Consider the following 15,404-nt stretch of genomic DNA (forward strand, 5'->3'; position numbering starts at 1 on the left):
CCCCCAAGCACCCAAAGAAAAAGGGTAGGAGGGGTAAATAACTAAGGGAAATTGGAAACGGGAAAAAACACCCCATAAGAAGCCAACGACCCACACTAGAGATTTCAACAGTACAAATATACAGAAACACCCAACAACTCGAAACCTTCAAAATATTCAGAAAAGTCAACCGTTCGAGAAAAAACACCCCAAACACTCCACGAAACTGTTACCCAGTTCCGACCTGGCCTGAAAAAGAAAAGGGCCACTTGCACAATCCAGAGTCCCCCGGCGGCTACGACCGCCGGTGCTCCCAGGTTTTAGTTCGTGTCCAACTTTTCCTCTTGTACAAAGGTCCAGGCCTCCTCTGGGGACTCGAAATAATGATGTTGGTCCTTGTAGGTGACCCACAAGCGCGCCGGTTGCAACATTCCAAATTTGATCTTTTTCGCGTGTAGCACCGCCTTTGTCCGGTTGTACCGGGCCCGCCGCTTTGCCACCTCCGCACTCCAGTCCTGGTACACCCTTACCGTCGAGTTCTGCCACTTGCTGCTTTTCTCCCTTTTAGCCCACCTCAGGACTTTCTCTCGGTCACTTAGCCGCTGGAACCGCACCAGCACCGCCCTCGGGGGCTCGTTTGCCCTAGGCCTCCTGGCCATGACCCGGTATGCCTCTTCCAATTCCAGGGGCGCCGGACCGGCCCCTTCCCCCATCAGGGAGCTCAACATCTCCGCCACATATCCCGGGAGATCCGACCCCTCCAGGCCTTCTTCCAGGCCCAGGATCCTCAAATTTTTCCTCCTCATCCGAGTGTCCAGCTCCTCGAAGCGGCTCTGCCACTTCGTGTGGAGTGCCTCGTGCGCCTCCACCTTTGCCCCGATGACTGTGGCCTCCTCCTCCCTCGCGGCCATCTCCTGCTGCAGATCTTTAATCGACGCCTCTTGGATCGCCTGGGCTCCCACCAACCTGGTGGCCGTCGCGTTCATGGACTCTAAGAGTTCCACTTTCATCTCCGTGAAAAAACGGAGGAGAGCGGCCTGCTGCTCCTCCGCCCATTTCTTCCACTCCTCCGGTGCACCGCCGGCCGCCATTTTGATTTTCTTCCCCCGCTTTTTTTGGGGAGCTGCTGCCGTTTTTCTTGCCGCTCCGCTCCGGGTACCGACCATAAAATCGGTCTAGTTCTCCTCAGGGGACCTTCCCCCACCGGGATTCGTTTTTTCAGCGCCGTTGGGGCCCTCCAATTGGCCCAAAAACACCTTTGTTGCAGGAGCTTCCAAATGTGCGGCTTAGCTAGTCATAGCCGCAACCGGAAGTCCTCAGAGATCTATAAGGAACTGATGGATTGGGAGGGAGCCCCAATAGGGGAGGTGAAGAGAAAGTGGGGTAGGGGGGATTATGGGAGATGGTGTAAATTGTAGCAAACTCATCAAAGGACCAAAATTCCAGTTTATTTGAGCAGATCAGGCAGACAACGGAATCAAGACAAACAGGCCATGAGTCATGAAACAGCCTAATCTCATCAAGAGACCAGCGGCAGTTGAAATGCAAATCACTTATTGTCCTGGCCAGACGGAAGCACAATGCCTTAATGAGATAACAAAGTTGGCTCCAACGACCATTGTCGAGAGACCAGTAGAAACCAGAGACATTGCAAGTTTTTGTAAAATCAAATTACATTATGACACCTTGTGATTGGGGAACTTGATCACTTCCATTCTGTCAACAATCAGAAAAGTTTCCTTTGTCCTGGAACTCACCAGTAGGAGGGTCAGTGTTTGACCAATTCAGGGTTTTGCCCTTAAAAAGTCAAGTCTGAGGAACTGTGAAGAAAAGAAAGGAACTCTGCTCCCCTGCAAGAACTCTGCTCTACTCTCTTGCCTGACACATGCTTCGCCTGGCTGAAAACCGATCACGAGAACTAAAGGAACAACAGCGGCAAGGACCAGATAGCTTGGAAGAAGATCGAAAGAAATCTGTGTCAATGTTTTTTTCAAACTATCCTGCCCCTGGAGCGGTGAGTATATTCCTCCAGCTCACAGAAAACTCCCAATTAGTATAGCTTGTTGTGGTTTGGGGTGGGTGAGTGAATGTATCTGTGTTTGTGTCGCTAAAGTAAATCTGTGTAAGCTGTAAGATTTTCGATGTGCCATTTAGTCTCTTGTTTTACACATAGTATTTCATAATCGGTGTGTGGGTTAATCTGAGTTGCAGAAGACTTAATTTCTCTTGAATAAATCAATTATTTTAAAACTACCAATATTGTGGTTCTCACCTTCCTTTGACTGTCCGCTCTGGTCAAGTCACAATAATTGCCAGGACATAATCCCGTAGTCAAGGACCGGAAAAGGGAATCTGAGCACTTCGAACATGCTCACTCAAGAGAGGCTACTGGTCAGGAATAAACAATGGTCGCTCTTTCTCTCTCTCTTGCGAAGTTGCACTCGTGGGGCACTTCCGGGTGACATTTCACCATCACAGGAGAGAGACTCACATAGGCGTTGGTGGCAGTCAAGGTAACTAGTGTGGCATAAGGACAACCTCACTGGTTAGGTATAAATAGTGAGACTTGCCCCCTCTCTCTCGCGAAGCTGTCCCAGTGCGACACTTCCGGGTCATGGTTTTAACACTTGCAAGAGAGAGACACCCACAGTTATCTGTGACACCCAATTCCAGCCTGTTGTGGAGTAACAGAAACCCTTTTCATTACAGAGGCCCTGAGGAGAGTCGTCGTGCGCCAGGCTCAGCCTGATACAATTTAAGGTGGTCAACAGTGCACAGGACTGTTTTGTCTCTTTCTTATTTTTTCTTTGTTAAGGGAGAAGGGGGCAAGGGTTAGTCTGGATAAAAAAAGGGGGAGATAGGAGGGAAAGTTCATAATTAGTGTTAGATATCTTATTATATTGTTGGTTGTTTGTAATGGCTCTTTGAGTCTTCATGTCTTTGTAAATATTTGAAAATACCCTCAATTATCTTTAAACAAAAAAGGAATTTTCCAAAATTGCAAACGTTCTCTGATTTCCTTAGATGAAGAGAAATCTTACAACCGGGTGGAATGGAATTATTTATTTTATACACAGCAGACATGGAGATTGGATGGGGAGTATGTTAAATGGATACAGGTGCTTTGTCAAAGTCCTCTGGCGGTGGTGCTTACGAACGATGTAGGTCTGACAATTTTTCCTCCAACAAGGGATGCCGCTTATCCCAGTTATTGTTTGCAATAGCTATCGAGTCCCTAGCGAAAGCAATTAGACAGGAAGCTTTAATTTTTGGGCTACATTATGGAGGGAAGCTCACGCTACACCCGGATGAAGTGTTGCTGATTGTATTTAAGCCAGACATTTCTGTTCCCACTATTATTGATGTGGTATTACAAAATCAATTTCACAAAGTCTGAGGTATTCCAGTGGGTTGGCTTAGAGGGAGACCCCCCCTTTGTTAATTTTCCATTTTGTTGGTCCCCTTCAGGGTTTACTTATTTGGGCATTGCAGTTACCCCCTCCAAACATTTGTATGTGGCAAACATCCACCAGTCAATTGTGTGTATTAGGTGGGGCCTGCTCAGTTGGTCCTCCTTACCGATATAGTGGTTGGGCAAGATCACATAGATTAAGATGAATGCGTTGCTTACGTTATTGTATCCTTTATAGATGCTGCCAACCTTGTTGTCTGCTAGGGTCATAAAATTTAAGAATCGATTGTGTTAACATTCTCCTGTCTTTTTCTCCATTCATGTGGCCTCACGGTAGCATGGTGGTTAGCATCAATGCTTCACAGCTCCAGGGTCCCAGGTTCGATTTCCGGCTGGGTCACTGTCTGTGTGGAGTCTACACGTCCTCCCCGTGTGTGCGTGGGTTTCCTCCGGGTGCTCCGGTTTCCTCCCACAGTCCAAAGATGTGCGGGTTAGGTGGATTGGCCATGCTAAATTGCCCGTAGTGTAAGGTTAATGGGGGGATTGTTGGGTTATGGGTATACGGGTTACGTGGGTTTAAGTAGGGTGATCATTGTTCGGCACAACATCGAGGGCCGAAGGGCCTGTTCTGTGCTGTATTGTTCTATGTTCTATGTTCTATGTATGCAAAAGTGTTCATACTGTACCAATTTTGAGAGTTTGTGTTATTTGTAAAAATTGAAAAACTAATGAAAATGTATACTAAAGAAAACATACTGATTGGTCAACATGGTAACAGCTGCAATTGTTTATGCCACTCCAAATGAAAAACAATTTTAATTTCTTTGAGTTTGTCTAACTGATTGTCTTCACCATAGATGTGAATGTCAGTGAATCTATCTCTTACCTTGGTCTGCGAAATGCAAGTCCATACTGTTGACAAGCCAGGCCCACAGTGGGTGTGTAAACAATGGGCATGAATCTTTCAATGTCTGAAGTCAGTACTCTGTAGAAGAGCTTTTCATTCCGGTCTTGAAGAGCCATTAGAAATATGTACCTTAAAATAATGTTTTAAAAGTACAAGTTAAGAAAATATAAATTTGTAGAAGTGAAGAAAGCAGTCAAAATATATTCCATTAGACAAGTTATAAAAGCAGCACACGAATATATTCTGTACATATTGTATGTACTTTTTCTTTTAAACCTGCAATTGCATCGAAATATGAACACTGAATTAGGACAAAAGCTTCCTCTTGTTGCAATTATTCTACTCTTGCAATTACCAACTGAGGCTTTAAAAGGTTAAATATATTTACATTAGTGCACATCTTTCCAATTCAACTATCTATTTGAACTGACTGGCATTGTACATTTGAACAATACAATTTTAATGGAGACTCTGGGCCTGAAGTCTGCCCATATTCATGAGCAAAAGTCTCTTGAATGGGAACTATAAAGATGAGTTTCATGCTGATGATAGGCCAAAGTTTACAGAAGGAGCAGTTAAATTCACCAATTAAAAATCAAATGTCCACTCCATCACACAAATAATGCAAATTCTTACTAAATAAAAACAGAAGGCAAGTTTCAAGGAGCATCCTTTAATAAATCATTACAATTCATTAAAGTTGCTACATTCAAAATCAGAGATACAACCGTAGACGGGGCAGGCAGTCAGTGCAGGAATTCCCTGTGACTGTCCCCCTCTCTAACAAGTATACCATTCTGGATACTGTAGGGGTGGGGGGATTAGCCTATCAGGGGAAAACAGCAGCAGCAACCAGAACAGTGGCACCACAGCTGGTTTTGTTGTTGAGCAGGGAGGGTCAAAGCACAGAACAGCAATAGTTTTGGGGAACTCTACAGTCAGGGGTACAGATGGCGCTTCTGTGGATGTGAAAGAGACTCCAGGATGGTATATGTTGCCTCCCTGGTGCCAGGGTCCATAATGCCTGAAAGGGCAGGGGGCATTCTGAAGGGGGAGGGTGAATAGCTAGAGGTCGTGATACATATTGGTACTTACAACGTAGGCAGGAAGAGTGACAAGGTCCTGCAGCAGGAGTTCAGGGAGTTAAGTAGAAAGATAAAAAACAGGATGTCTAGGGGGGTAATTTTGGGATTACTCTCCGTGCCACGTGCCAGAGAGGCTAGAAATAGGAAGATAGTACACGCGGCTAAACAGCTGGTGCAGAGTGAGGGTTTCAGATATCTGGACCATTGGGATCACTTCCAGGGCAGGCAGGACCTGTTGCATCTAAACTGATGGGCATAAATATCCTGGCCGCGAAATTTGGGGAACGAGAGAATGGAGCCAGTAAGACTCGGGAAGAGCAGGATGGGAGATGTTGCAGAACATTGTGGGATTGATGGTCTGAAGTGCATTTGTTTCAATGCGAGAAGTATAACAAGACAGATGAACTGAAGAGCTTGTATTAGTACTTGGATGCCATAATAAAGACTTGGTTGAGGGAGGGACAACATTGGCAACTAAACGTTCCGGGATTTTAATGTTTCAGGCAGGACAGAGGTGGATGTAAAAGGGATGGGGAGTTGCACTATCATAAAGAGAATATCACAGCTGTACTGTGAAACAGCGAGAGGACACCTCAGGGCTCTTGCAGTGAGGCAATATAGGTAGAGCTCAAGAATAGGAAGGGGGCCATCACAATTTTGGGGGTTTACACAAGAACTAGGAGCAGGAGAAGACCATCTGGCCCCTCGAGCCTGCTCCGCCATTCAATGAGATCATGGCTGATCTTTTGTGGACTCAGCTCCACTTTCCGGCCTGAACATCATAATAACTCTTTATTCTTTAAACAACTATCCATCTTTACCTTGAAAACATTTAATGAAGGAGCCTCAACTGCTTCACTGGGCAGAGAATTCCATAGATTCACAACCCTTTGGGTGAAGAGGTTCCTCCTAAACTCAGTCCTAAATCTACTTCCCCTTATTTTGAGGCTATGCTCCCTAGTTCTGCTTTCACCCATTAGTAGATACAACCTCCCCGCATCAATCCTATCTATTTCCTTCATAATTTTATATGTTTCTATAAGATCCCCTCCATATCCTTCTAAATTCCAATGAGTACAGTCCCAGTCTACTCAACTTCTCCTCGTAATCCAACAGCCTCAATTCTGGGCTTAACCTAGTAAATCTCCTCTGCACACCCTCCAACTCCAGTACGTCCTTCCTCAGGTAAGGAGTTCAAAACTGAACACAATACTCCAGGTGTGGCCTCACTGACACCTTATACAATTGCAGCATAACCTCCCTAGTCTTAAACTCCATCCCTCTAGCAATGAAGGACAAAACTCCATTTTTCTACTTAATCACCTGTTGCACCTGTAAACCAACTTTCTGTGACTCATGCACTAGCACACACAGGTCTCTCTGCACAGCAGCATGCTTTAATATTTTATCATTTAAATAATAATCCCTTTTGCTGTTATCCCTACCAAAATGGATAACCTCACATTTGTCAACATTGCATTCCATCTGCCAGACCCTAGCCCATTCACGCAAACCATCCAATCCCTCTGCAGACTTCCGGTATCCTCTGCACTTTTTGCTTTGCCACTCATCTTAGTGTCGTCTGCAAACTTGGACAAATTGCACTTGGTCCCCAACGGCAAATTGTGGGCCCAACACTGATCCCCGAGGGACACCACTAGCTACTGATTGCCAGCCAGAGATACACCCATTAATCTCCACTCTTTGCTTTCTATTAATCCTCTTATGCATGCTACTACTTTACCCTTAATGCCATGCATCTTTATCTTATGCAGCAACCTTTTGTGTGGCACCTTGTCAAAATCTTTCTGGAAATCCAGATATATCACATCCATTGGCTCCCCATTGTCTACCGCACTGGTAATGTCCTCAAAGAATTCCACTAAATTGGTTAGGCACGATCTGCCCTTTATGAACCCATGCTGCGTCTGTCCAATGGGATAATTTCCATCCTGATGCCTCACTATTTCTTCCTTGATGATCGATTTCAGCATCTTCCCTACTACTGAAGTTATGCTAACTGGCCTATAATTGCCCGCTTTCTGCCAACCTCCTTTTTTAAACAGTGGTGTCCCGTTTGCTCATTTCCAATCCGCCGGGACCACCCCAGAGTCTAGTGAATTTTGGTAAATTATCACTAGTGCATTTGCAATTTCCCTAGACATCTCTTTTAGCACTCTGGGATGCATTCCATCAGGGCCAGGAGACTTGTCTACCTTTAGCTCCATTAGCTTGCCCATCACTACCTCCTTAGTGATAACAATCATCTCAAGGTCCTCACATATCATAGCCTCATTTCAATCAGTCACTGGCATGTTATTTGGGTCTTCCACGGTGAAGACCGACCCAAAAAACCTGTTCAGTTCCTCAGCCATTTCCTCATCTCCCATTATTAAAACTCCCTTCTCATCCTCTAAAGGACCAATATTTACCTTAGCCACTCTTTTATGTTTTATATATTTGTAGAAACTTTTACTATCTGTTTTTATATTCTGAGCAAGTTCACTCTCATAATCTATCTTACTCTTCTTTATAGCTTTTTTAGCAGCTTTCTGTTGCCCCTTAAAGATTTCTCAATCCTCTCGTCACCCACTAATTTTTGCCACTTTGTATGCTTTTTCCTTCAATTTGATACTCTCCCTTATGTTCTTAAGATATCCTTCCTTTTTATTGGTATAAACTTTTGCTGAGCCCTGTGAAACTCGCTTGGAAGGTTCTCCACTGTTCAACTGTTTCACCATAAAGTCTTTGCTCCCAGTCTACCTTCGCCAGCTCTTCTCTCATCCCATTGTAATCTCTTTTGTTTAAGCACAAAACACTGGTATTTGATTTCACCTTCTCACCCTCCATCTGTATTTTAAATTCCACCATATTGTGATCACTCCTTCCGAGAGGATCTCTAACTATGAGATCATTAATCATACCTGTCTCATTGCACAGGACCAGATCTAGGTTCGCTTGTTCCCTCGTAGGTTCCATTACATACTGTTCTAGGAAACTATCGCAGATACATTCTATAAACTTCTCCTCAAGGCTGCCTTGACCAACCTGGTTAAACCAATCGACATGTAGATTAAAATTCCCCATGACAACTGCTGTACCATTTCTTCGTGCATCAGTTATTTCTTTGTTTATTGCCTGCCCCACCGTAATGTTACTATTTGGTGGCCTATAGACTACTCCTATCAGTGACTTCTTCACCTTACTGTTCCTGATTTCCACCCAAATAGATTCAACCTTATCCTCCATAGCACCGATGTCATCCCTCACTACTGCCCAGATGTCATCCTTAAATAACAGCTACACCACCTCCCTTACCATCCACCCTGTCCTTCCGAATAGTTTGATACCCTTGGATATTTAACTCCCAGTCGTGACCATCCTTTATCCATGTTTCAGTAATGGCTACTAAATCATAGTCATTCACGATGATTTGCGCCATCAACTCATTTACCTTATGCTGAATACTATGAGCATTCAAGTAATGTACCCTTCTGTTGGCTTTTATACCTCCGTTTTGAATCTTAACACCTCTATCAGTAACCTCCCCTAAGTTATTTTTCCTTTTAACTTTTCTCCTAATTTTCCATTCATCCCATCTATTATTACATCCTATTCTGACTAGCTCATGGCACTGGTAGCAATCCTGAGATTCCCACCTTTGAGGTCCTACTTTTTAGTTCAACTCCTAACTCCCTGAATTCAGCTTGTAGGACCTCATCCCATTTTTCTTACCTATATCGTTGGTGCCTATGTGCACCACGACAGCTGGCTGTTCACCATCCCCCCAGAATGTCCTGCAGCCGCTCCACAACATCCTTGACCCTTGCACCAGGGAGGCAACATACTATCCTGGAGTTTCAATTGCATCCGCAGACCCGCCTCTATTCCGCTTATGATTGAGTCCCCTATCACTATAACCCTGCCATTCTTCTTCCTCCCCTCCTGCGCAGCAAATCCAGCCATGGTGCACTGAACCTGGCTACTGCTGGCTTCCCCTGGTGAGCCACGTCCCTCAACAGTATCCAAAACGGTATATCTGTTTTGGAGGGAGATGTCCACAGGAGACACCTGCACTGCCTTCCTACTCTTGCTGTCTTTTGGTCACACATTTTCTATCTCCCCAGTAATTTTCACTTGCGGTGTCACCAACTCAGCGAACGTGCTATCCACGATGTCCTCAGCATCGCGGATGCTCCAAAGCGAGTCCACCCTCAGCTTCAGAGCCGTCAAGCGGTCTAACAGGAGCTGCAGCTGGACACACTTCTTGCACGAGGAAAAGCAAGGGTCAGTTTACTACAGGCCTCCCAACTGCTAGCGGGAGATAGAGCAGCAGACATGTTGATAGATTTTGGAACGGTGTAAAAGCAACAGGGTTGTTGTGGGGGGGCAATTTTAACTTCCACGATATTAACTGGGACTCATTTAGTGCTAGGGGCTTGGATGTGGCAGAGTTGAAAATGAAAATGAAAATCGCTTGTCACGAGTAGGCTTCAAATGAAGTTACTGTGAAAAGCCCTTAGTCGCCACATTCCGGCGCCTGCTCGGGGAGGCTGTTACGGGAATCGAACCGCGCTGCTGGCCTGCTCGGTCTGCTTTCAAAGCCAGCGATTTAGCCCTGTGTTAAACAGCCCCTTTTAATTTGGAAGGAGCATCCAGGAGGTCTTCTTGAAACAATATGTAGATAGTCCAATTAGGGAAAACCCCATAGTCGCCACATTCCGGCGCCTGTTCGGGGAGGCTATTACGGGAATCCAACCGTGCTGCTGGCCTGCTTTCAAAGCCAGTATTTAGCCCTGTGCTAAACAGCCCCTTTTAGTTTGGAAGGAGCATCCAGGAGGGCTTCTTGAAACAATATGTAGGTAGTCCAATTAGGGATAGGGCTATATTCGACCTGGTACTAGGAAATGAGCTCACCCAGGTGGGCATTTTCAGTAGAGGAGCATTTTGGGAACAGTGACCATAATTTAGTAAGTTTTAAGGTACTGTTAGATAAAGATAAGTGTCGCCCTTGGGTGAAGTTGCTAAATTCGGGGAAGGCTAATTATAACAATATTCAGCAGGAACTGAAGAATCTAGATTTGGAGCAAATGTTTGAGGGTAAATCAATAGCTGGCATGTTGGAGGCATGTTCCTGAGAGGAAGAAAGATAAGTATGGCAAGTTTCGGAAACCTAGAATAACAAGGGATATTCTGAACCTAGTCCAAAAGCAAAGTGAAGCATTTGTAAGGGCTAGAAGGTTGGGAACAGACAAAGTCCATTAGGAATCGAATGAAAATAGAAAGGAACTTAAGCAAGGAGTCAGGAGGGATAGGGATCACGAAAAGTCATTGGCAAACAGAATCAAGGAAAGTCCCAAGGCTTTTTTACATATATAAAGAACAAGAGGGGAGACAAGAAAAGGTTTTGTCCACTCAAGAACAGGAGAGGGAATCTATGCATGGAGCCAGAAGAATGGACGAGGTACTAAATGAGTACTTTGCATCAGTCTTCACCAAAGAGGATTTGGTGGATGTTGAGTCTGGGGAAGGGTGTAGATCATCTGGGTCACATTAAGATAAAAAAGGAGGTGGTGTTGGGCATCTTGAAAAAACCCAACCGATCTATATCCTGCTGTATCAAGTCCCAGGGCCCGATGGGATCTACCCCGTAATACTGAGGGAGGCAAGGAGGAAATTGCTGGGCCTTGACAGAAATCTTTGTCACCTCATAGGCTACAAGGTCCTAGGGGACTGGAAAATAGCTAATGTTCTTCTTTTGTTTAAGAAGGGTAGCGAGGATAATCCAGGAAATTATGGAGTAGTGAGTCGTACGTCAGTGGTAGGGAATTTATTGAAGAGGATTCTTCAAGACAGGCTTCACTCACATTTGGAGGCATGTGGACCTCTCAGCGAATGGCAGCATGGTTTTGTGAAGGGGCGGTCATGTCTCACTAACTTGATTGAGTTTTTCGATAAAGTAACAAAGATGATTGATGAAGGTAGGGCAGTGGACGTTGTCTACATGGACTTCAGTAAGGTCTTTCACAAGGTCCCTCATTGCAGAATGGTACAGAAGGTGAAGTCACATGGGATCAGAGGTGAGCTGGCAAGATGGATACAGAACTGGCTAGGTCATAGAAGACAGAGGGTAGCAGTGGAAGTGTGCTTTTCCAAATGGAAGGCTGTGACTCGTGGTGTTCCGCAGGGATCAGTGCTGGGACCTTTCCTGTTTGTAGTATATTTAAATGATTTGGAGGAAACTGTAACTGGTCTGTGATGCGCTATCAATCGTACTAAAGACTCAAATGGGTACAATAGAGGCTTTATTACAGTTAGATGTTTATCCTCCGACTGCAGCAGGTAGAATGGCTGCTCAGGAGAACTCATGCATATTTATACGGCTCCTTGTGGGCGGAGCTAGCCGGCAGGGGCTACCGGCAAACCTGTAGCACAGGTACTACTGTACATCCCCTAATACAGGCACATACACAATTACACAATGGATCACCACAGTCTGATTAGTAAGTTTGCGGACGACAAAGGTTGGTGGAATTGCAGATAGCGTTGAGGATTGTCAGAGGATACAGCAGGATATAGATCGGTTGGAGACTTAGGCGGAGAGATGGCAGATAGAGTTTAATCCGGACAAATGTGAGGTAATTATGTAAAGTTAAATACAGATGGGAAATATACAGGAAATGACAGAACCCTTAAGAGAATTGACAGGGAGAGGGATCTAGGTCCACGTGTACAGGATCACGGGTCACTGAAATTGGCAACGCAGGTGGAGAAGGTAGTCAAGAAGGCATACGGCATGTTTCCCATCATTGGCAGGGACATAAGAGTATAAAAATTGGCACGTCAAGCTGTAACTATACAGAACCTTAGTTCGGCCATATGGTGTTCAATTCTGGTTGCCACACTACCAGAAGGACCTCGAGGCATTGGAGAGAGTACAGAAAAGTGTTAACAACATGTTGCCTGGTATGGAGGGCATTAGCTACGAGGAGAGGTTGGATAAACTCAGTTTGTTCTCACTGGAACGACGGAGGTTGAGGGCAACCTGATAAAAGTCTACAAAAGTACAGTGTGGACAGAGTGGATAGTCAGAAGCTTTTTCCAGGGTGGAAGTGAAAATTACTAGAAGACAGAAGGGGCAATGTTCAGAGGAGATCTGCGAGAGAAGTTTTTTTTATAACAGAGGGTAGTGGGTGCCTGGAACTCGCTGCCAGAGGTGATGGAGGAAACAGGCCCGATCGTGACATTTGAGGAGCATCTTGACACAGTAGCACAGTGGTTAGCACCAGGGTCCCGGGTTCAATTCCCATTTGGGTCACTGTCTGTGTGGACTTCCTCCGGATGCTCATGTTTCCTCCCACAAGTCCCAAAAGACGTGCTGTTAAGTGAATCGGACATTCTGAATTCTTCTGTGTACATGAACAGGCGCCGTAGTGCAGAGATGAGGCGATTTTCACAGAAACGTCATTGCGGTGTTAATGTAAGCCTATTTGTGACTATAATAAATGAAGACAAATACATGAATAGGATGGGAATAAAGGGATACAGACCCCAGAAATGGAGAAGGTTTTGGGTTAGATGGGCAGCATGGTCAGCTCAGGCTTGGAGGGCTGATGGGCCTGTTCCTGTGCTGTACTTTTCTTTGTTCAACAAGAATTGTTTTACTGCATAATCAACATAAGAGTTTACAACATTATGAGATACTCCTGAATAGCTTCATAAGGTATGAATAATTCTGAATACAAATATTCATAAGCGATTTCTAAAGATATTTAAGGGCAGCATTGTGGTGCAGTGGCTCGCAGGTTCGATCCTGGCCTGGGTCACTATGCGACTGGGGTTTGCACATTCTTCCTGTGCTTGCATGGGTTTCATCCCCATAACCCAAAGATGTACAGTGTAGGTGGATTGGCCACGCTAAATTGCCCCTTAATTGAAAAAACGAATTAGGTACTTGTGGCGAACCACTGTTATTGTAGTTCCACTGTTGTTCCACTGTTACAGCGCTGTATATATTCTCGGTTACTGTTTGTTCCATTGTTACTCAGTGTTATATATTGTTGTTCTTCCGTGGCTCTGCCCCACTGGGTGTTTTATATAGTTGACTGATCTGTAGCCCTGTCTCCAGTCTGGGTTCAGCACCAGACAGGCTACATCTTAAGAGTATGAAAACTAGTACAACTCTTCTACAACTCGTCTCGTGTGTAATTGATGCACCATCAATTTAATACTCTTAAGATAGTACGATGGATAAGCCTGAGCGATTGGACCTGAATCCACAGGCAGTTGACGCCACTGCGATCTTCCAGCACTGGCGAAGCTGTTTCGAGGCCTACCTCGACTCTTCCACTGATGCCGTCTCAGGGGAGCAAAAGCTTCGGGTCCTCAACGCCCGGGTGAGCCACCGAATATTTACCCTCATTAAAGACGCGGTCAGGTACGACGAGGTGATTAAACTCCTCAAAGGGCAGTACGTGAGGGCAGTAAACGAGGTGTACACCCAGCACCTCCTCGCCATGAGGCGTCAGCGCCCAGGAGAATCTTTGGCAGAGTTCCTGTGTGACCTGCGGGTACTCGCCCGGAATTGTAGCTGCCAGGCAGTAACGGAAGTTCAACATACCGAGCTCCTGATCCGGGACGCTTATGTGGCCGGCGTTAGGTCTGACTACATCCGTCAGCTCCTGCTCGAAGGGGGTACCCTCGACCTAAACGACACGGTGCGGCTCACGAACTCCCTGGAAGCGGCCTTCCAGAATATGGATGCCTTCACGTCCAACCACACGGCATCCTCGTGGGCGTCCTGGGCGCAGCCATCACCCGATCCGGGGGTGTCACAGGCCTGTGCTGCGCAGCAGCCCGCCAACTCCAGGGGACCGTCCTGCTACTTCTGCGGCCAGGGTCAGCACTCCAGACAACGCTGCCCAGCCCACAATGCGACCTGCAGTATGTGCGGTAAGAAGGGCTACTTTGCAAAAGTCTTCCAGGCCCGGCCTAAAACGTTCAAATCCCGCCACGTGGTATCTTGCCTGTCGGGACAGCCCCCTTCTAACGCGTCATCTTTCTTGTGCGACCCGTGGAGTTCGCCATCTTGTTCGCCATCTCCGACGCGACCCGCTACATGCGACTCGTTGGGGCCACCATCTTGGCCATCAGCTACCACCGACCAGACCAGTCACCTTCCGCAGCTCGCCTCCGTCACACTCGACCAGTCACAGCGTTGTCATCTCAAGAACTCCATCATGGCTGTCCAGATCAACGGGCACGAGACGACCTGCTTAATCGACTCCGGGAGCACAGACAGGTTTGTCCATCCGGATACAGTAAGGCGCTGCACCCTCCGAATTTTTCCTGTGTCCCAGACAATCTCCCTGGCTTCCGGATCCAGAGGTCCGGGGGTACTGTGTCGCAGCTCTTGCGATTCATGGCGTAGAGTACGTTAACGTTAAACTCTAAGTCCTCCCCTATCTCAGCGCTCCCCTTTCATTAGACGTAGACTTCCAATGCCATCTCTGAAGCCTGACCCTAACGTTCGGTGGACCCCTGCCCCCTCTCACCATCTGTAGCCTCGCGACCCTCAACGTTGCCCCAACCCCGCTCTTCGCTCACCTCACCCCGGACTGTAAGCCCGCCGCTACCAGGAGCAAACGATACAGTGCTCGGGACAAGGCCTTTATCAGGTCAGAAGTCCAGCGACTCCTGCGGGAAGGGATCATAGAGGCCAATACCAGCCCCTGGAGAGCCCAAGTGGTGGTCGTCAAGACTGGGGAGAAGCTCCGGATGGTCGTCGACTACAGTCAGACGATCAACCGGTATATGCAGCTTGATGCGTATCCCCTTCCCCGCATATCTGACATGGTCAATCAGATTGCGCAGTACCGAGTCTTCTCCACGGCAGACTTGAAGTCCGCGTACCACCAGTTCCCTATCCGCCCGGAGGACCGCCAATACACCGCCTTCGAGGCAGATGGGCCCCTCTACCACTTCCTCAGGGTCCCCTTCAGCGTCACCAATGGGGTCTCGG

The 15,404-nt window shown here is 46.5% G+C and overlaps 1 protein-coding gene across 1 annotated transcript in view; it reads right to left on the reverse strand.

The window, feature by feature from the left end:
* The window catches only part of me1 (malic enzyme 1, NADP(+)-dependent, cytosolic), a 795,738-nt gene that overhangs the window by 512,072 nt on the left and 268,262 nt on the right, over positions 1 to 15,404 (reverse strand). Inside the window, 1 exon segment of the mRNA XM_038799481.1 lies at positions 4,278 to 4,427. Within this exon segment, the coding sequence (XP_038655409.1) occupies positions 4,278 to 4,427 (150 nt within the window).

This window comes from Scyliorhinus canicula, chromosome 6 (assembly GCF_902713615.1).
Source record: "Scyliorhinus canicula chromosome 6, sScyCan1.1, whole genome shotgun sequence".
Taxonomy (NCBI): Eukaryota; Metazoa; Chordata; class Chondrichthyes; order Carcharhiniformes; family Scyliorhinidae; genus Scyliorhinus; species Scyliorhinus canicula.